General features: G+C 48.4%; 1 protein-coding gene across 11 annotated transcripts in view; it reads right to left on the bottom strand.

Moving 5' to 3' along the window:
• Positions 1-18443: 18443 nt before the first annotated feature.
• Positions 18444-22231, bottom strand: part of BCOR (BCL6 corepressor) — a 58317-nt gene continuing 54529 nt past the window's right edge. For all 11 annotated transcript variants that reach the window (XM_086934140.1, XM_086934136.1, XM_086934134.1 and 8 more), the window contains 3 exons: positions 21527-21604; positions 21194-21341; positions 18444-19501 (listed from right to left, as the gene is read on the bottom strand). In XM_086934140.1, the coding sequence (XP_086790266.1) occupies positions 19219-19501; positions 21194-21341; positions 21527-21604 (509 nt within the window). In that variant the 3' untranslated portion in view covers positions 18444-19218. The remainder of the gene's footprint in view (positions 19502-21193; positions 21342-21526; positions 21605-22231) is intronic.

The raw sequence follows: 22231 nt of genomic DNA on the forward strand, positions 1-22231 counted from the left end.
TTTTGGCACATTTTCAGATTTACCATTATTGTTAGACATTAGAATGTGTAAAAATGAGTCAGGTGAGGTGTAACGAGGAGAAATAGCTCTAGTTCTCCTCGTTTTCTCCTCTTTCTATGTGGCAACTGAAAGAATTGCTCAACATATGAATTTCCCACAATACGGCACACACTGTTAAAAGTGCAAATTCAACAGAACGAAATGGTGTTATATGCAAACAATGAAGGTGTGTTTGGGTGGGGGGGGATTGGCACAACATTGAGGAAGCTCAAAGATTGATTAAAATCGCTATGGGTTTAAAATTATAAAAACTGAATTGGAAAAGGGAGACAAAGCACAGAGGCTTATGAGGTGTGTCTCGCATCCCGTGGTGGCAGACAATTCCAACAAACCGAAAATACTATTCCAGGATGACCCACTACATGACGGAATAATGCACAGCATATGAATCTCGAAAATTCTTTAGGCTTCAACCTACTTCTATAGAAGTAGGTTGAAGTATTTCTTACCTATAGGTAAGAAATACTGTATTTCCAGTGAGATCAGAGGGTTGCATATTAATCCAGAAGCTAATTCAAGCTGAAAAATTGCTCCTACAGGCAAGTAACCATTTTGTTTTGCAGTGTGAATCTTTTCTTGAGTCCCTTGCTGTGCATTGAATTTGTGGCAGTATCCTTCCTTGGGAGATTGGGTTGAAATGTGCTTGTACTTTCAAAAAAGTGTTTTATTGCCTTATGTCGTACTTGTCCATAGAATAGTGTTAGGTGAATATGTATATATTTCCCAGTAGCTACCAAACAGATATTGTCAATGGAAACGTTCAACAAAAATGTAAGGGTTCCCATCTTTTTACTTGTGGAGTGGGCTCTTGGTTTCTCTTCTATTGCTACTCCTGCTTCCAGGCAGCATGCCTACTATCCTTCGTATGATGGTCGCCGATAAACATCTGCCTGCTCGGGCAAAGGGAACACAGAACTGGCTCGGTTTTGCTATTGGTTTAGGCTCTCGTAGGTAGTACATGACCGTCCTTCAGACATCTAACATGTGATGAGCTCTTTCTGAATCCTTGGCTGCTGAAAGAATTCCATCAGCGGGATGGTTTAGTTAACGTGGCAGTGTGAGATGACTTTGGGAAGTCCTTGAGGTTCCATGACCACTCTGTCTTTGTGGATCGATAAGTAGGGTTCCTGTGTCGTGAGCATTTGCACTCACTGATCCTGCACAGTAACACAAGGGATATGAAGAATGCATTTTTTTTTTTGCATTAAGAATTTGCCTTTTGATTGGTCTTGAAAGGTTGTTTCATCAGCAGCGCGAGCATCATGTTTAGATTCCACATGGGAGCGAGTGCTGATCAGGGATGCTTTTTTGATCCTTTTAGGAATCTTTTGACAATTGGTGTAAGAAGCTTTTACCCATATATCCCCCTCGAGTATACCGGATGCCTGGACCTTAAAAGATGTGTAGGTGAGATGTTCATCTGGCAGGTAAGTTAGGTATCAAAGGACTGTGGTGCCTTTTGTACTACCATCCATGAACCCTTCATTGTTCCACCGTGGCAAATACCTTTTCCTCTTTGCGGCTCAGCATTTTCTTGTGATTGGTCTTATTTATGGCTTCTCTTAGGACCTCCATGGTTCTCTGTGGGAGTGCCAGGTGTCCAAACTAAGTCCTGAGGAGCCAGGCTGCCCGACTAATTCTGGCTAGTACAGAGTGGTGGACCTGGCTCTTTTTGCAGGTCTTCTGATAAGTCTGTACCAGGATTATGAACCACATTTTTACTATCCAATGTGGTGCTATTAAGATCAGTATCCTGGATGACAGCTAGCACTTGTTTAGTATAACAACCACGCAACTAACCTGTTATAGTAATTTTTGGGGGAATAATCTGTGGCAGGTCTATAAAATCTCTTGGACCCTTCATGACACGTTTTATTAAAGCACTTGTTTATTATCAGTGGTAATGTGGAGGAGGGGATTGTGTGGGGGGAAATGTATGCACCACTGTGCAGTCTATCGATAAGACATTCCTCTGGGACAGGGGTGTGGGTACCTTGACGCAAAGTCTCTGCGTTATGTAATTGTTTGGTACCAACAGGACTAGCTCTGGTGTGCCCCTTTCTTGAAAAACTCATTCCAGTATTTTTTTAACTCTAATTTTTACATGGAACCTACTTGTCTGATTAGCTTGTACACCACTATGCCTTGTATGTCTGGCAAGTGCATTTCTATAGGGTTATATGTCTGAGTAGCGCATTTGTAAAGGTCCTGCGTCAACATGGGCAGTGCATAAGACTGGGTCGGTCACCGTTTGTGGAGGTAAAACATCACAGTTGTGTTGTCCTGAATTTGGATCATTTTCTCCCTTACCTGTGCATGAAAAGCTTTTAGTTCCTGGAAGACTGTCATCAGTTCCAACACATCTATGTAATTCATTGCTTTCTGCTGGATTCCACATACCCTTGATGTTAAGTTTCTCCACGGGCGCTTCCCACTCCACGTGGGATGGATATGTGGTGATGGTCAATGAGGAAATTCGTTGTCTAAAAGGCCAAAGTTCCACCAGTCTGTGTTTCTTCTTAAACACCCACTAAATCCTCCCACCTTCCAGTTGCCTGTGACCATTGGTTTTGTAGCCACTTCTGGACTGGTCTCGTGTGGGAGTGAGACATGGCGGATTATTAGCAGGAGCCACCCTACCCGTCAATTTCCATCCAACCTCGCTTTCAAGAGATTGCTCCTTCTGGTATAGAGGAGTTTGCCAACAATGTCAGGATCCTTTTGGTTGTAATGCTTAGGCTTCTCTGGAATCGTCTTGCTTCAAAAAATGTCTTCCTTCTGGAGTATTGGAGGTTACTCCAAGTTCAGCGAGAACCACAGTTTGTGTAGAGTACATTTTGTGTTCCCTTGGCATGGTCTTAATTGGTTCAGCTTCAACAGCGAATCGTCTAGGTAGGAGTACACATATATCCTGCTGCCTTCTCAAATACACTGCTACTACATCCAAACATTTTTTTAAAACACCAGGAGCGCAGACTTGAGGAATGAACTTTCAAAAAACACAGTTGATGGACAGAATGCAGAACAATGTCTTACATTCACCCCAGTATAAAGATCTGGGCCTAAATGTATGTATGTATGTGTGTGTGTTCTTATATAGCACTCGACTTACCCTAGGGCATCTCGGCGCTTGCATTGGGAACCCGTCCTGGCTTTTCCCTGTGAGATAACCCGTACTGGGCATCCCTAAGGTGAAAGCCAGGCATCCTGCCGCGGGGGGCCGTTGTGGAGATTAAGCAAGCTTAATGCCCAGAGTTGCAGAGTGTGAACCTGTGATTAGAGTGGGCACCGAAGCGAGAATTATCGAGTCCGTGGACAATTGGGCTCAAGACCCTGCCGCGTCGGGAATTGAACCCTGGTCCCGGGTCTGACCTCTGCTTCAGGGTATGCCTCCTCTAACCAGTGAGCCACACATCTCCACCAATCCATCGTTTTTTTGCACTCCACACCACCCCAGGTCAGACAATGGCTATATGCAAATCAGCCTTGACCCTGTGCCTCATGGGAACAGTCCAACCCGAACTACCAAGCCATGTCTTTCCTAGACCGGAATCAAGCATCCAAGGACCGGTTTCTGGCTATCAGCCTTCTTCAGCCTGGATAGCTAGACTCCAGTGATGTGGAGAGCCTGGGACTCACGTCTGAGTATACCCAGCCCACTTGGGGTGAAAGTTGCAAAAAACACAGTTGACGGACAGAATGCAGAACAAGGTCTTACATTCACCCCAGTACAAATGAACTTTCCTCTATCCTTGGCCCTGCCCCAAAAGAGCTCACCTGGGTTGAAGGAATTGCAGCCGTGGTATTGTTCGTGTTTCACCTCGATCACCGTAGAGAAAGATGCCTATGGAGTACCATGTTGAAAACCTTCTTGAAAGCCTCCTTATTGGTGCGGAACCCTTTTAAAAAGGCTGCAGAACTCCACGGCTCCAATCGTCTTTGCTGTACTGTCTTCTTTCTTGAGCTGTTGGAGAGAGTCAGCAACTGCTTCACTAAACAGATGGTATTCCTTCAAGGGAGTGTTTTGAAACATAAGACGTGTCTGCGGCCTGACTTTACACAGATGTTGGTAATACCCATGTCCTCTTGGTTAATTGTTTGTGCTCAGTTTTCATACCCGTCTGGGAGATGCCGAGTCAACCCCTCGATCTGCTCCCACTGCAGAGGCACATGGTGATTTAGTAGAGCATTGGAGTTCCTTGTTCTTCGCTGGGTTGCAGTTGCTCCCACTGGCTATCCTTCAATGGTAGGGTCCTGTTAATGTTGGGGAATTTGGTCTTTCCTGATTGTGGTCACTATTGTGTCCACCACTGCAGTATTCTTTTCATATGTGGGCTTGGGATATGTTTGTATTTTTTCTTGACCCTTGCAGTTACTATTTTACAGGAAGCTGGTTCTCTAAATTCCTGCTTCCACGGTTTCCAAAATACTTGGGAGTTACTGGCACCGGTAGGAAATCGTATTACTGATCGTCCTCAACTTCCACACCAATGGGTGTCACCAACTCTCTTGGATGCATTGTACATTGTGATGTCTTCGAGGTGAGTTCAAGGGATAGAAGTCGATGGCCTCCTCAGGGGAATCCATGTCAAGATTTTGCTAATCCCCTTTGGCACTTTCAAGTCCTCAAAGGGCCCTTTTGTACAGCTCTTCCTCATAGAAGGCTTCTTGTCTTCTTGGGTGTAATCAGTGGTTGTAACTACTTGAAGCTCTTACTACCCCTGGTCTTCAACAGATCTTGCAGGGATTTGTTGAAATTCCTTTTATTGGAGGATCACAGCCATGTCATCTTCCAGACAGCACTTATAAGAATGCCTTTTGTTGAGAGGGTGGATGCTCTTAGGCTTTTTGGAGTTGGCGTTTCTAACTTTGGCTCATTTTCATTTGCTTTGCAAATGCTTGTTTTAAAAATACCACAGACCTACTAGAGGATTTATTTTTTAGTTGCTCTTAAGCAACGCTTCATCTGGAGTGAATAGTAGTTTCTTAACTAACTCCAGTTCTGTAGTAGGGGTATCTCTGTTATCGTCATAATCTGTGAATAGTCCCGCTCATGTGCGGGGACTCCGGAGCAATCAAAAATAATCTCTTAAACTGTCTTCTGTGCAGTCCTGCATAGACACTTAAGAGAGAATTAAAAGACAAATAATGCATCCTATACCTGCAAGGCTACACTGTCCAGTACTTCAACTAGAAATGCAAAGGTAATTCCACCAATATCATATTCAACAGTCTGCCAATTTTCACCCTTGAGAAACTTCCCCTTCACAAAATCCTTGGAATGATAGAGAGGAAGGAGTAGTTTCTGTCCTGTAACTCCAGTTCTGTAGTAGGGGTATCTCTGTTATAGTCATAATCTAGTGAATAGTCCCGCCCATGTGCGTGGACCCCGGCAATCAAAAATAATCTCTTAAATTGTCAAAATAATGCAGAAACTGCAAAGACACTTAAGAGAGAATTTAAAGCAAAATAATGCAGCCTATATCCACAGGCTACACTGTCCAGTACTTCAACTAGAAATTCCACCAAAAAACACTACACATAATACAGCCTGCCAGTTTCTACCATAGAGAAACTTGCCTCCCCCAGTCAAAGACTCTGGAATGATAGAGAGGAAGGTAGGGACAGACAAGCCCCATAGGCTGCCATTATGTGGCTTAAATAGGATACTGTGCCTTTAAGAGAACTTTCCAGAACTTCTCCCAGTATCCCAGAATGCATAGCAGGTCCCTCTACTTTCAGTTCTTTTTGAAGGCGAAGCACGCCAGACCTGTCGCATTCCGTACATGATCAAATATCTCCACCGGGGAGGAGGGCGGGCGCTTATGACTATAACAGAGATACCCCTACTACAGAACTGGAGTTACAGGACAGAAACTACTCTTGCTGTAGTAGGGATCTCTGTGTATAGTCATAATCTAGTGAATAGAATGGCAAGCCCATCCCCACACCAAAGCGGCGGTGGAGAATAAATACATAACGCCACTACTGTGCGAACAAATTCCGCAGCGAAGCCTGCCCAACCTGAGCGTCTGCCCTGGCGTCAGTGTCCAGGCAGTAATGCTTAGCAAAGGTATGAACCGACTTCCAAGTGGCTGCCATGCAGATTTCAGCAATCGGCACGTTACGGAGCAGCTTTGCCCCTGGTGGAATGAGCCTTAGGCTTACCTCCTAAGGTCTTATTAGCCTTCTGGTAACATAATTGTATGCAGGACACAATCCACCTAGAGATGGACTGCTTAGAGGTCGCAAGACCCGTCCTGACCGATTCATAATTGATGAACAACTGGTCAGACCTACGAATATCTTTGGTTTTATCCAGATAAAATTTCAACACCCTCCTAACATCCAGGGAATGGAGAGACCTCTCCGCTGGGGATGAAGGGTTCTGAAAAAATGTAGGCAAAGTTATGGTCTGGTTGACATGAAAATCAGAAATAACCTTAGGAAGAAATTTAGGGTGAGTACGCATAACAACCTTAGCAGCTTGAAACACAGTATAAGGTTCAGTACAACACAACGCCTGAATTTCACTCACCCTGCGGGCCGATGTAATGGCCACGAGGAACGCCGCCTTCCAGGACAGGTGCTGCAAGGAAGCCTTATGAATAGGTTCAAAAGGTTCCTTCATCAATCTGGACAGCACCACATTCAATTCCCATGAAGGCAAAGGAAGCCTGACAGTAGGGAATACTTTCTTCAATCCTTCCAGAAAATCTTTGATCACAGGGATCTGGAAAAAGGAAGTCTGTGAAGGGCATTTCCTGTAGGCAGTCAGTGCAGCAAGATGAACCTTAATGGAATGAACATTAAGGCCAGACTGCGCCAAATGTAAAAGGTAAGGAAGGATGACATCTTCCTTACAGGTCGTAGGATCATGGTTCTTAGACTGGCACCAGATACAAAACCTCTTCCACTTGTAAGCATATGAAGTCCGAGTGGAAGGTCTCTTAGACTCCTTCAGTATGTCCATGCAATCATCGGGCAGATTCAGATGGCCATATTGCACTATCTCAGGAGCCATGCCGCCAAACTCAAAGACGAGAGGTTGGGGTGTAACATCCGTCCCCCGAGCTTCGTGAGAAGGTCCGGCCTGCACGGCAACCGAATGTGAGGAAGGAGAGACCGGTGAAATAGGTCCGTGAACCACCACTGCCTGGGCCACTCCGGGGCAATGAGTATCATCCGAGCCCTGGACCGGGCCAGCATGATGAGCACTGCCGGAATCAGGGGAATGGGAGGAAAGGCGTACAGAAAGCCGTTCGTCCAGTTGATCCATAACGCATTCCCCAGCGTCCCTTGCTGGAAGTACCTGGAGGCGAAGTTTCTGCACCTGCTGTTTTCGGCGGTGGCGAACAAATCTACGTCTGGCGTTCCCCACCTTGCGAAGACTTCTCCTAGTACTTTGTCGTTTATGACCCATTCGTGGTTTTCCTGAACCAGTCTGCTCAGTGCGTCTGCCTGAACATTCTGCACACCTGGTAGATGGGTGGCCGTTATCGTCAGTCCTCTGGCTTGGAGCCAGTGCCAGATCGCCTGCGCCTCCTGTGACAGAGTGCGTGATCTCAAGCCCCCCTGCTTGTTGAGGTAATACATCGTGGTGGTATTGTCCGTCTGTACAAGCAGAGAGTTGGTCTGGAAGGACGGAAGAAAGGCCTTCAGTGCCAAGTGAACAGCCCTGAGTTCCAGGAAATTGATGTAATACGTGGCCTCCATCGGTGACCACGTTCCTTGAATCTGTAGAGTCCCGGAATGCGCTCCCCATCCCAGGAGAGAAGCATCCGTCACGACAGTCTGCGTGGGAATGTCCTTGTGAAAGGGAACCCCTCTGAGGAGATTCTCCGCCGAACACCACCACTTCAGAGACTGAAGAGCATGCAGCGACAGTCGAATCTTGTTGTCCCAAGATCCTTTCCTCTGATCCCACTGGTCCTCCAAGCACTCCTGCAGCGGTCTCATGTGCAGCTGTGCGTGTGGCGTCAGGAAGATACAAGAGGCCATCGATCCCAGTAGAGAAGGCACCGTCCTCACTGTTGTAGATGGAGCCGTCATAAGAGCCTGAGCCTTCCGAAGGAGTGATAATCGTCGCTCTTCCGAAGGAGAATCGCTTGCTGACAGCGTATTGATGGAGGCTCCCAAGTACTGTATGCATTGGACCGGAGTCGGGACAGACTTGGCCATGTTGATGTGCAGCCCCAGCTTGTTCAAGAGAGCGCACGTCTTCTGGAAGTGTGCTCGCGCTTCCGAGAAGGAGGATGCCTTGATCAACCAATCGTCCAGGTGCGGGTAGACGAACACCTTGTTATTACTCAGGTGTGCTGCTACCACCGCCATGCACTTCGAGAATGTTCTCGGCGCAGACTTCAGTCCGAATGGGAGTACTGTGTATTGATAGTGATTGGTACCGACTTGGAACCGCAAGAACTTCCTGTGTTTGTGTGCAATGGGCACATGGAAGTAAGCATCCTGTAGGTCTATAGCGCATAGCCAGTCTCCCTGTTGCAACCGAGGGTAAATCTGATGCAACGACAGCATGCAAAACTTTTCCCTGCGAATCCATTTGTTTGCCTGCCGCAAGTCCAGAATGGGCCTGAACTCGTTCTTGTCCTTCTTGCGAACCAGAAAGAACCTGGAGTACAGACCTCTTCCTCTCTGAGACAGAGGTACGTCTTCTATCGCCCTTTTCCTCAACAGGATATCCGCTTCCGCCTGAAGCTCGCGCAGCTGAAACTGCGAGCTGACCGGGGGAATTGCTGGAGGAGGGCTGGTGAACCGAAGACTGTATCCATTGCAAACAATATTCAGCACCCACTTGTCCTGAGTAATTTTTCTCCACTCTGCCAGAAAAAATTGAATGCTTCCCCCTACCGGAGTGGGTAACAGATCCGGGAGAAGTAGGTTCCTAGGGCCTAGACCCAGCCTGGCCCTTGGGCGCCGGGGCCGACTGCTGGCCTCCTCTGCCCTTCTGACGCTTCTGGAACGGCTTACGGAACTGGTGTTGCTGTTGCGATTGTCCCGAAGCCTGGCCTCGTCCTCGTCCTTGCCCGCCGAACCGCCGTTGGAAAGGGCGGTACGTCTTCTTGGTCTCTTTAGGCTTCTCCTGGAGAAGTGGAGAAGTGTGGCTCAGGGGTTAGAGGCGGCAGACCCGGAATCTGAGATCGGTCCTGGACCAGGGTTCAATTCCCCGCCCCGGCGGGTCTTGGGCTAAAAATTCCACGGACTCGATAATTCTCGTCCCGGTGCCTCCTCAACTCTCGGGTTCACACTCTGCGACTCTGGGCAATAGCTTGCTTAATCTCCACAACGGCCCCTCGCGGCGGGATGCCTGACTTTCACCCTGTGGACACCCTGTCGGGGCTTCTCACAGGGGAATATCAGGACGGGTTCCCTAGGCAAGCGCCAGGATACCCTTGTGGTGACAGGTTGCGCTATATAAGTATACCTACATTTACATTTACATTTACATTCTCCAGGCCCACAGCCGTTAGCGTCTCGGCCTCCGCCTTCATGCGGGCCATCTCATCGTCCGCATGCTTCCCGAAGAGCGTCTCACCGGAGAATGGTAGGTTGGCCACCCTCTGCTGTGCGTCCGGTTTCAGGGACGTAAGCCGGAGCCATGCGTGGCGTCGTTGGTTGACTCCGTGGCAAAATCCGTGAGCAGCCAACAGGGAAGAGTCCGCCGCAGCGCTGATAAGCTGGTACGCCACCAGCATCCCCTCATTAAGCACCTCCATGAAGTCCTCACGCTTCTCCCGAGGTAAATGCTCAGCAAACCGCTCGAGGGAGTCCCAGAGGGCGCGGTCGTATCGGCCCAACAGCGCCGTGGCACTCGCAGCTTTCATGGAGGTAGCGGAAGTTCCACAGACTTTCCTCCCCGCCGAATCCATCCACCTGGACTCCTTATCCGGGGGAACCGTGGAGGACTGAGTGGTGGCATGTTGCTTGCGGGCCGCCGTCACAATGACAGAGTCAGGAGGGGGTTCCGTTCTCAGAAAGGCCGGGTCCGAATCAGGAGCCCGGTACTTTTTCAGCAACCTCGATGGAGCCGCCCTCGTCACCGCAGGGGTGAGAAACAGGGCCATAGCCGGTTCCTCCAGGCCCGGCACCAGAGGTAGGAGAGGACGAGACAGGTGTTTTTGATGCAATGTCTCAAAAATGACTGAAGTCTTCGGAGTAGGCACCGTCAGGGATATGCCCAACTTCGCAGCGCCCCTTAAAAGGACGTCATGGAACACCACCAGGTCACCAATCGGGGACACCCTCGTGTCTGGTGACCCCGACAGGGTAGGAGAATAGTCCCGGGTCCCAGAGGACCTCGTGTGTGAGCGAGATTCGCGCCTCCTATGGCGGCGTCTCGACCTCGTGGATGATCTGCGTCGCGATCTCTCCCTTCTCCCAGAGCGAGAGCGAGACCTGCCAGCCCGTGGCCGCTCCGCCCGCTTTCGTGGCGGGGTCTTCCTTGGCTCCTCACGGGGTTTCGGTTTTGGGGTCCCCTTAGGAGGAACAGGCAAAGACGGCAGGGAAGTGGACCTCGGCGGAGGAACCTTCGGCTGCGGGGTGGGCCCATGCGGAGGGACAGGAGGTGGTGGTGGGTCGCCTGAAGGAAGTGGAGGTTTGGGTGGAGGATCCTCCTTGGGAACAGGAGGAGGAGTCGGAGTCCGAGGCCGAGATGGCGTGTACACCTCTGAGTACACCGAGCCCGGTGACCCCTTAGGCGAAGGGTGCGGAGAGCTAGCCCCATCAGCAGGTGATCGCTTCCTCTTGCGTCCTCCACTAGAAGCAGCGTGACTTCTGGGACTAGAATCCCTCTTGCGCCGTTTCGAAGAGGCTGAACGACTCCTAGACGCCGACCGCTTTCTGCTAGACGCAGAGCGTCGCTTTTCTGGCGTCGAACGCCGCTTCCGTGACTCCGGCGTCGATCGCCGCCTCCGTGACGTCGACCCTCTTTTCCTCGACGTCGAACGCCGATCCCTCGACGTCGACCCTCTTTTCCTCGACGTCGAACGCCGATCCCTCGACGTCGACCTCTTCCTCCGCGACGTCGTACGACGCCTCCGCGACGTCGAGCGTTCCGTCTTAGACGACGAGCATCGCCGTCTTCTTGATGCTCTCGACGTCGAGGAGCCCCTCGACGTCGACCGGTGCTTCGACGGCGATCGACTGTCGCCTCGACGGCGAGCGTCGATGCTTGTCACTTCGCCTTCGATAGGAAGACCTTGACGTCCACGAAGACGATGACGTCGACGGTGGCTTCGACGGCGACTTCTCCATGATCTTCGACGTCGAGCCGTCACGCCGTCTCGACCCGGAGCCCCGGGGAGAAGGGGAGCACACCGCCGTCATCCCTCTGGACGTCGTCGTCGATGCAATCGACATCGACGGAGACCGGGACCGTTTGCTGGACTTCCTGCCCCTGGGGAGCCCCCCAGAGGCCTCAGCAGAGGCAGAGGGAACCTTCCCAGCCTGCCCAGACCCACCTGCAGCCTGCAGACGCCTCTCCTCAAGGCCAGAAAGCCTGATCTTCAGTCTGCCCCTCAGAGTCCGAGCAGTAAACTGCTGGCAGATAACACAATCCTCAGGGACATGATCTTCAGGGAGGCAGACGATGCAGACATCATGGGGATCGCTCTTGGCCTTCTTCCTCCCACATGCTGGGCACTTATCAAAAAGGCCAGGCATTTTAGAGCCCTAAAACGCCTGAAACAGCACAAAAAAGAGAACACCAAGAAAGTAAACTGAAACACTTTTAGAACACAAAAGTGCCAAAATATCCAATAAACCCTTGAAACAAGGGAGAGCTCAATGCCAGGGTCCTGTAAGCAGGAGCCGGAAAAAAGAACTGGAAGTAGAGGGACCTGCTATGCATTCTGGGATACTGGGAGAAGTTCTGGAAAGTTCTCTTAAAGGCACAGTATCCTATTTAAGCCACATAATGGCAGCCTATGGGGCTTGTCTGTCCCTACCTTCCTCTCTATCATTCCAGAGTCTTTGACTGGGGGAGGCAAGTTTCTCTATGGTAGAAACTGGCAGGCTGTATTATGTGTAGTGTTTTTTGGTGGAATTTCTAGTTGAAGTACTGGGCAGTGTAGCCTGTGGATATAGGCTGCATTATTTGTCTTTAAATTATCTCTTAAGTGTCTTTGCAGTTTCTGCATTATTTTGACAACTTAAGAGATTATTTTTGATTGCCGGGGTCCACGCACATGGGCGGGACTATTCACTAGATTATGACTATACACAGAGATCCCCTACTACAGAAGGGATGGACAGACAAGCCCCCACATAGGCTGCCATTATGCGGCTTAAAAAGGGATACTGTGCCTTTAAGGAAACTTTCCGGAACTCTCGGTATCCCAGAATGCACAGCAAATCCCTCCACTTTCAGTTCTTTTTGGAGGTGTATAAAGCTAGACCTGTAGCATTCTGTACTTCATCATTTTCTCCACCGGGGAGGAGGGCGGTCACTTATGACTATAACAGAGATACCCCTACTACAGAATAGAGTTACAGGTAAGAAACTACTCCTTCTGTAGTAGGGGATCTCTGTGTATAGTCATAATCTAGTGAATAGAATGGCAAGCCCATCCCCACAACCAAACCGGCGGTGGAGGAAAAAGACAACACCACTACTGTGCAAACAGATTCCGTAACGAAGCCTGCCCAACCTGAGCATCTGCTCTGGCATCAGAGTCCAGACAGTAGTGCTTCGCAAAGGTATGGACCGACTTCCACGTGGCAGCCCTGCATATGTCTGCAATGGGAACATTACGGAGCAAAGCTGTTGTACCCACTTTGCCCCTGGTGGAATGAGCCTTAGGCTTACCCCCTAAGGTCTTATTAGCCTTTTGATAACATAACTGGATACAGGACACAACCCACATAGAAATGGACTGTTTAGAGGTAGCAAGACTAGTCCTGACCGACCCATAGTTGATAAACCATTGGTCTGACCTACGAATATCCTTTGTTTTATCCAGATAGAAGTTTCAACACCCTTCTGACATCCAGGGAATGAAGAGACCTTTCCACTGGAGTGGAAGGATTCTGAAAAAACGTAGGTAAAGTTATAGTCTGGTTAACATGAAAATCAGAAATCACCTTAGGAAGGAACTTCGGGTGAGTACGCATCACAACCGTAGCAGCATGAAATACAGAATAAGGTTCCTGGCAACACAATGCCTGAATGTCACTCACCCTGCAGGCCGATGTAATGGCCACGAGGAACGCCGCCTTCCAGGACAGGTGCTGCAGCGAGGCCTTATGATTGGGTTCAAAAGGGTCCTTCATCAGCCTGGACAGCACCACATTCAGCTCCCACGAAGGAAGCCGAACAGGAGGAAACACTTTCTTCAAGCCTTCCAAAAAATCCTTTATCACAGGAATCTGGAAGAAGGATGTCTGTGAAGGGCATTACCTGTAGGCAGTCAGCGCAGCAAAATGAACCTTAATAGAATGGAAATTAAGGCCAGACTGCGCCAAATGCAAAAGGTATGGAAGGATGACATCTTCCTTGCATGTCGTCGGATCATAGTTCTTGGACGTGCACCCGCGCAGAACCTCTTCCACTTGTAAGCATAGGAAGTCCTAGTGGAAGAACGCTTAGCCTCCTTCAGTATGTACATACAATCTTCAGGAAGATTCAAATGGCCATATTGCACTCTCTCAGGAGCCATACCGCCAAACTCAAAGACGAGAGGTTGGGGTGCACCATCTGCCTCCTGAACTTCGTGAGAAGGTCCGGCCGGCGCGGCAGCCGTATGTGAGGAAGGAGAGACCGGTGAAGCAGGTCCGTGAACCACCACTGTCTGGGCCATTCCGGGGCAATGAGGATCATCCGCGTCCTGGACTGGGACAGCTTGAGGAGCACTGCCGGAATCAGGGGAATGGGCAGAAAAGCGTACAGAAAGCTGTTCGACCAGTTGATCCAGGGCCCTGTATTTCTTTTGCAGCCAGGAAGGTGACGATTTTGTAGAGGCAGGGGTGAGGAAGAGCGCCATGGCAGGTTCCTCCAGCCCTGGCAACAAGGGGCGAGACAGCGGTTTCTTTTGCAGGGTCTCGAAGATGAGTGAAGTTGATGGTGTGGGCACCGTGAGTGTAAATCCCAGTTTTGCCACCCCACGTAACAGCACCTCTTGGAAGGAGACAATGTCGTCTACTGGAGACACCCTCGTCCGAGGGGAGTCCGACAATGTGGGTGAATAGTCCCGGGCACTAGACTAGTCCGTGTGGTGGGACCTAGACCTGTCCCTCCTGTGGCGCCGTTTGGACTGTGTGGAAGAGCGACAGTCACTTCTGGATCTGTCCCTCCGTCTGCAGCGAGATCTCGACCTCCTCGGCCTCGGTTTGTCCACTGGCCGTAAAGGAGGGAGCTGAGGAGGGGGCGGGAGCATAGGATATGGAGGCCCCATAGGCGGTGTCGGGAGATGAGGGGGAGGAGGTGGTGGAGGCGTAGGATTACGCAGAGGAGGTTCCTTGGGCAACGGGGGAGGGGTAGGCGTCCTGGCCGTGAGGGCAAAAAGGTCTGGGAGTACTCAGAGCCCAGAGACTACCACTCTCCTTTTCTGCGCCTGTCTTGACGGGGTGGCTTTGAGGCCGACCTCATGGACGAGCGACGGCGGCGCCGTGACCGTGGGCTTGTGGAAGCCGAGGCAAGGCTGACTACAGACCCCTGGGACTCAGGCCTGGCCTTAGAACGCCCCCTGGAGGTCGATTTTCTCCTTCGACGCTGACCTCCTTCTCGACGGCGAGCGCCGGTGCCTTCCAGACCCTTCACGACGTCGACAAAGTGAGCTTCGATGTCTACCTCATCCGAGGTCCCAACGTCAATCCCCTGGACGTCGAACGGCGACGTTGCTTCGACCCAGAGCGCCGGGGAGCAGACGTGGTCATCCCTCTCGACGCTGAGGGTATTCACGTCACCGGAGCCGTTTTCGGGCCTTCTCTTTCCTGGGGAGCCCCCCAGAGGCCAAGGTACGGGCAGAGGAAGAGGCCTCTCCATTCCCAGACCCACCTGGACCTTGCGGTCTTCTTTGCTCCAGTCCTTGGAGCGAGTTTTCTCCCTGTCCTTCAGGGTCCTGTTGGCAAATCTCACAATCCACAGGGACATGAGAAGGGACACCGAGGATGCACCCCCTGTGTGGATCAGATTTGGCCTTCTTCCTGGCACACTCCGGGTATTTGTCAAATAAGGAAGGCATATCTGACAAAAGAGTGGCCAAACTCACCAGAAAACACCAGCAAAAGGAAGAAAGAGCAAAAATATGTCGAGTGAAACACTCTAAACACTTGGGAGAGCTCAATGATCCAGGGCCCTCCAATGAGCCGGAAAAAATAACTGAAAGTGGAGGGATTTGCTGTGCATTCTGGGATACAGAGAGTTCTGGAAAGTTTCCTTAAAGGCACAGTATCCCTTTTTAAGCCACCTAATGGCTGCCTATGGGGGGCTCGTCTGTCCATCTCTTCCTCTCTACCATTCCAAGAATTTTGTGAAGGGGAAGTTTCTTTATGGGTGAAAATTGGCACTGTTGAATAGGATATTGGTGGAATATCTTATGCATTTCTAGTTGAAGTACTGGACAGTGTAGCCTTGCAGGTATAGGCTGCATTATTTGTCTTTAATTCTCTCTTAAGTGTCTGTGCAGGACTGCACAGAAGACAGCTGAAGAGATTATTTTTGATTGCTCCGGGGTCCCCGCACATGAGCAGGACTATTCACTAGATTAGGACTATACACAGAGATACCCTACTACAGAACGTGTATAACATAACATGTTTTTGTAAAGCGCACGTTCACCCAGAAGGGTATCATGTTGCTGAATAGCAGATGTTTATTGTTACCCAACTCAATGGTACTGATATTCTCGGCCTCAGAAGGATGAAAAGCTAAGTGGACCCGCCAGGAGGTCGACACAGTCCCCTACAGTGGACGTGCTAGTCCCCTAAGCCACCAGACCTGCTAATAGTAATGAGGAAAAGTTAGTCTCCATGCATGTTCACTTCTTGGTCTCTGCCTGGGATGTTCTGCCAAAATAGGTGGTTCTGCCACATGTCCATTCAATCCTTGGCCTCTAGTTGGACCATAACTCTTGGGATTCCAGTAGCTTAAGAGGGGACAGACTAATGTATACAGATGTAACTGGCTGCAGGTCATTCTCTATATCAGTTCAATCATCGCCATGTAAGGAGAGGCATAGCCCCTAGCGCAGGCTTTCTAAATCTCGATGCCAATTACATTCTTGTTATTTTAGCTCAGGAATATATCTTTCAGGAGGTAGGTAGTATAAGGGTATAGATTCAGTCCAGTCTCTTTGCCTATTTAATCTATGGCTTCTCTCCAGGAAGGTCAACATGATGGATCAAGGGTGTGATTTATTTCCTTGCAACCAATCACTGTCAGCAATCCTATTTAAGGGTAAGTTGAGATCAGCGTTTACAACCACAACTCCAGGAGACTGGCCTCTCCCTGAAGGGATACACTTTTAAAAGGTGAACCATTCAATATTATGCCCCTCTGTAAGGCATGACGTGAAGAGGTGAAATACTCCCTCAGGATAGGGACGATCCGTAAATTTGCACAAAAATGGGGAGCAGAATAAAATCAAAGTGGCAGATACTGCAACAAAGCATAGAGGGCTTGCGCATGAGCAGATTTGATGAAGAAGTTGCGATGAAGGAGGAAGAGGGAGCCCCGGGATGCTGCAGCTAAGGTAAGCCATTTTCTTTACTTTTCAATGGTTTTTGAAGCTTGTAATTTAATTGTTATTAGCAGGGCGGGAGGGAGGCGGGTTACACGTAGTGGGGCAACACGGAGTGTGCGGGGTTGGTTTTCCACTCAATGGCACTCCGCATAGCCCCACTACACACACCCTTAGCCACAAGAACCTACAATCTAGTCTGCACTTTTTTAAATCTATTTATTGCATTGTATTTAGATTTGTACTATGGTATAGATGTCTGATTTTATTGAATGGTCTGAGTTCTAGAATAAATCTTACAAAAAAAAAAAAATTAAGGACCCAGTCATGAGATGGTGGAATAATGCACACCACGTAGCCAGAAAAGATCCATTTTTCAAAAGGAGCATAAAGCCAACAAAAACAAGATAAGGCATAGAACTTTCTCTTCCCCCCACCAAGAATATACAGCTACGTGTGCAAACATAACCATACACATCTCTATTCTGCCACACAATTGGCTGTGGTCTGATTTGGAAGATGCCCTAGCAAATAGTGAATCGCCAATCATGAAACGGACACCAAAATCATACATTGACAGCCCCCTATTTGAGAATAGGACCAGATCACAGTATCTCAAGCTAAATCAGTCCAATTATAAATGGTAATATCAGAATCAGCTTGAAGTCAACATTTAACAAAAGTAGAATACGGCCATTACGTGGAAAAATGTGTGCTGTACAAATTTCAGTAATGATGCATACAAATGCAAGAAAGCGAAACCATGGATACACAAAAAAAATGTTTTTGGGATACAGCAGAGCAATAGTGACAAGGAACTCCAAGATAACTTAGACCATGTAGTGTCTGTCAATAGCTGGCATGAACTGGGCAGAGCGGGTGGATTTGGTGAGCTCATCTGCCAGAAATTTAATTTACCATTCCAACTTTCATTGGCGGTCAAAACTAAGCAAGACTGACTTGGTAAGGGAAATCATTCATGTTAAAAGGGTTGACTAGAAACGTTTCCACATGGAGGCACACCATGTAACAGAAGCACCCCGGCCATTGTCCAATAAAAAACATGTGCCAGTCACACAGACACGTCGGAAACACTCAAGTTAAGTATTGCTCAGCATTTGGCGAAAGCCCAGTATCCACTGCTCTGTGGCACCCAGCCCAAGGAATCCATCACCTCTGCATGCAGTAGGTTACCAATGAAGTCGTTCCAGTTACCGGCACAAAGGTAACTGGCTAAAGAACACCGGGTACCAAGTGACACCGCAAAAGACCTGTTAAACACAGCCTCATGAATTGAGGCTCTCAAATCTAACATCTCCATTCAGGGAAGTTCTGTCCATTTGAAGCACAGTATATGGTCTACATGCCTTCTCCCTAGTTCACTTTCTACATTGCTTTCAAAATCTAGCTATTCTGGTTTCAAGTCCTTTGTTTTACCTCATATTGCAAGTAGCACGTATCAACTCGTTTGTACAAGAAAACTCATTTGCCAACTCCAAAGTGTTGTATTGTGAGTAGTTTAACTGGTACCAAGCATTGTAATAGAAGTTAAATACGGAATCATTGTAGCTAGTGTATTCTGTCTTTTTTGTAAAATTTAAACAAAGGCCTGGAGAACTGATTTAGAATGGGGAAGCGTTCCCCTGCTTTTGTGCTGGAGGTTTACAAAGTCAACTCTTAAATCACAGACACATTTCAAAAAATGTTTAATATATACACACACCGTCTCAAATAAACTCAACATTATATGTTACATTTTACAATATTTTACAAAGTACAGAAAAAATAGTTAAAGGTATTTTTCTTTTAAATAAGGGGATAAAATATTGAAACATATATTCTTTACACGCTATATATATATATATTTATATATAAAGAATCCGTTCTGATGTATGAAATCTAAATTACACAGCTATTTAAATTAGAATACAAAACTTCAAACAACTAATTGGTATATGATGTATTCTTTTAAAGTACAAAAATCATTGGATTACATCCAATACCACTTACCTGTCCAAAGCAGGTAATTTTGTAAACATAAAAATATCATGAAGTGCCTTTTTAAATGCAGGTACAACCGTACATTTTGAGTCTTCCATACAGACCACAAGACCTTGATCATATACCCTATTAAAAACAAAAAACGTCCTGTGTATTCAGTGCTTTGTATGAAGCAAAGTCAATGTGGTTTAAAAGTTGACGTCTTCCAAGTGAAAACAAAAATGTATCCCAAAAGTGTGTGTGCATTGAAAACCAAGGAAATATTTATAATATTTTGTTAAAAACGTAGTCTTTCTAGTTTTAAAAATGTCTTAGAAGTCCTTCCTTCGGGCCATGAAATTCCTTCAGACGAAGGAGCCATGTTTCCATATTCCATAGTGTCCTCTCTGTACAGGGATCGGTGTCCTTATAGCACATATGTACAAGTGTTTGTTGGGCTATGTACAGGTCAGGCCCTGGTCCGTCACCAGGTGGCGCGCGCCTCGGAGTGTAACCACTCCAGGGAGGAGCCCAGCAGGGCCTGCAGTTCACTTGTAAACTCCACCACTTCCAGCTGCTCCTTGCCCTCGGGGTCGAAGCCTTCCAGGTCCTTCGAGCACGAGAACAGGTGACTCAGCGACGTCTGTTTGTAAAACTCGGCCTCCGAGATGGTGACGATTTCCACGCCGGGGAACTTGCTACGGAACGCCTGGGGTGACATTTTCAGCCTCTTCAGTACGTGGGAGAATAAAAACCAGTTCCGAGGTCTGGAGGGAGGAAAAAAACATTGATTAACTTCAGAATGCCCACGCAAGATGAATGTACACAACATGAAAGTACAAGTATATATTATTTTTTGTACATATTAAACAGTTAAGTCGCTCTCTGTATTTAACCTGGACTGTAGATAGACAACAGATGTGCACACCTCAAAGCATTTTCGTGCCATGTTGGTGGTAGAAGGTGCGGTACAAAAGCCAGGGCTTTAAGTGGGATGAAAGAAGGGGGGGGGGGGTGTCTCTCAAAGGGGCCTGTGTAATTAGGGGTGTGGCTTAAAAACACAAGCTAAAAACCTGTGCTTAGCATGGTGTGCAGCTCGACCGGTATTTTGCGGTTTGTCATTGCATCCGGATGTATAATGCAACAAGTAAAATACACCTACAACAAGCCGGGATTATTGGCTTTGTCAAGGATTGTTAATAGCAGATGATACATAAGCAACTACGCCTTCGTTTTATAGAATATTGAAATGCTTCAGTTCTGAAATTATAAGACTATGGTTGCGCACTTCTTCCGTCTGTTAACAGAGTCCTACACGAATTTCTGGTTATATCAGTCAAACACTTTTCCACTTAATTAACATTAAACTACACGAAGCAATGCATCTTTCGAGGCGTCATAGGTGCGCCCGCAAAACACCCTTATTCTAAAAATAAAAAATAAAATATGTATCCCCCCCCCAAAACTGGTCTTTGTTTGGAAACTCCCTGCAGTGGAACCTAAAGCCACCTTCAGTCAGTGTGGCAGCGCCGCCCACAGGCCGCGCCCACCAGCTCCACCAGCTGAGCCCCGGGTCCAGGGAGCCCACACTTCCTGTTGGGACTCGTGGCCCGAGGGTGCATTGGGCTCATCTGCACAACCCGTGCCAAAGGAGTAAATTAAAAGTGCGCCGAACGCCGCTTGGGTAAAGTTATTTTGAGGGCAGGAGTTAGGAAAAACTTTGACCATGAGCAGAATGTTTAGGGCTGCTATAAAACGCCTGGCAATATTTTTCAAACACACACGAGGAGTGTGCATTTGTAATATAGTCATGTTTGATTACGTCGGTGCATTAGTTTTTATTTTAAATGTAGAGGTTCTATTTGTACAGTAATTAAAGGCAGGAAGGAGGTCGTTAAGGCTGCACTTGGATGTTCGACATTGTTTGTCTAAATGTAGTAATACTTTCGAACTCTAATGATTTGCTGAGCTGGCTTGCAAAGAAGCGGTATGTGCAGCTTGGCGCGGGATTAGTTAGGAGTGAACGGATGTGTGACCTTGGAGCAAGGCGCACCTCTTCTCTAGGGTGGAAAGGCTCCACAGCTATTGTCCGCAGGTCGGAAACCGCACAAAGGGCCGGGTCGTGCACGTTTGCACCAATAAAGCCGGGCGCAGCACAATGCACATTTTACTCCCTGTGGAAAGAAAGGCCATTCCTGTCCCAACACTTAAGATAAGCCCCATTTGCACGTCTCTTTTTAGGAGCCAGCGCAAACACTGAAGCACCTCCGGTGCCCCCCAGATACAATGGCGGCCATTTGATAAGCCGCAGGCAACGGCAATAAGAGGTAAGAGGCCATTAGGGGGGAAACAAAGGAGGCGCCAAGCCAGGACCCCCGAAACGTTAGGGCCTTTGACTGAAAAGGATATAACCAACCCTCTCCATCCACACACAAAGTTCCACGCCCCGTGGCACTCACCCCTGGGAGAGAGACACCTGGATGTTGTAGCAGGGCAAGAGGGGGGTGTCGGAGAATTCGAACTCGAAGACGTCGCTGCAGCCATCCTCGTCGTCGCTGGGGCCGGGGGCGTTAGCCAGGACGTCAAACCCGGTTTCATCCTTCGGTTCTAGTGAAAGAGACGGAAACACGTCAGCACTGAGGCGAAGCTACCACGGCACACCCAAGAGTCAGCAGTTCACCTACTCCACTAGCAGCCGCTCTACAGACAGTAACCCGGAAACCCCCGGCCTTGCCTGTAACCTGCGGCAAACTACCCACACACAAAGAAAAAAAAAACATGCATTTACTTACCACACACAGAGCTGCCGTAGAACTCCCAGGAGCCACCAGCCTCGTCGCCACCGCGGCCTTGCAGGTCAGTCAAGTACTCTGAAGAGACAGGGAGAGGCAGACATGTCAGAACAAGAGGTCAGCAAGCTGCGTCATCGCCCCAGCGCCATCACATGCTTCGCAGCCCTTACCAACACGCAAGCGCAGATCAGACCAGCGGCAAACCACGCACTCAACTCGGCTGGCTGAGAATCTTAAATGCTCATTGTTCTGTACTGTAATGGTTGTGTTTAGTCTGTCTCTAAGCACCCTAGCAATGAAACAGCAGCCCAAGATCACACCATTCGTCCACGTGGAAGGAAGCCTGTATTAAATATCGCCGTCCGAGTGTTACACGTGATTAATAACGCAGCCACTGACCCCGCCTGCCTAAGGGACCCCTCTTTGCACTAATTAGTGAGAAGAGCTTACCGTCTGGGTTACCCCGGTTGGGCCTTCTTTTCTGGTTGCCCAGTACTCCAACCGCAAACTGTTCCACTTGTTAAATACTTGCCGGTTACGTATTTTACATTCCCTGTCTGGGATATTCACGGACTTTGTGCTCTTAAATCTTTACCCCTTTCAATGCAAGTGGCAACAAAAAAAGCCTGATTTTTTTAAGCGGCGGGTGAGGGGCGTGATTTCGATCATTCAAATGGACGTTTGTGGCCTTTTGACACTGGTAAC

The sequence above is a fragment of the Lissotriton vulgaris genome, chromosome 8 (assembly GCF_964263255.1).
Source record: "Lissotriton vulgaris chromosome 8, aLisVul1.2, whole genome shotgun sequence".
NCBI classification, from domain to species: domain Eukaryota; kingdom Metazoa; phylum Chordata; class Amphibia; order Caudata; family Salamandridae; genus Lissotriton; species Lissotriton vulgaris.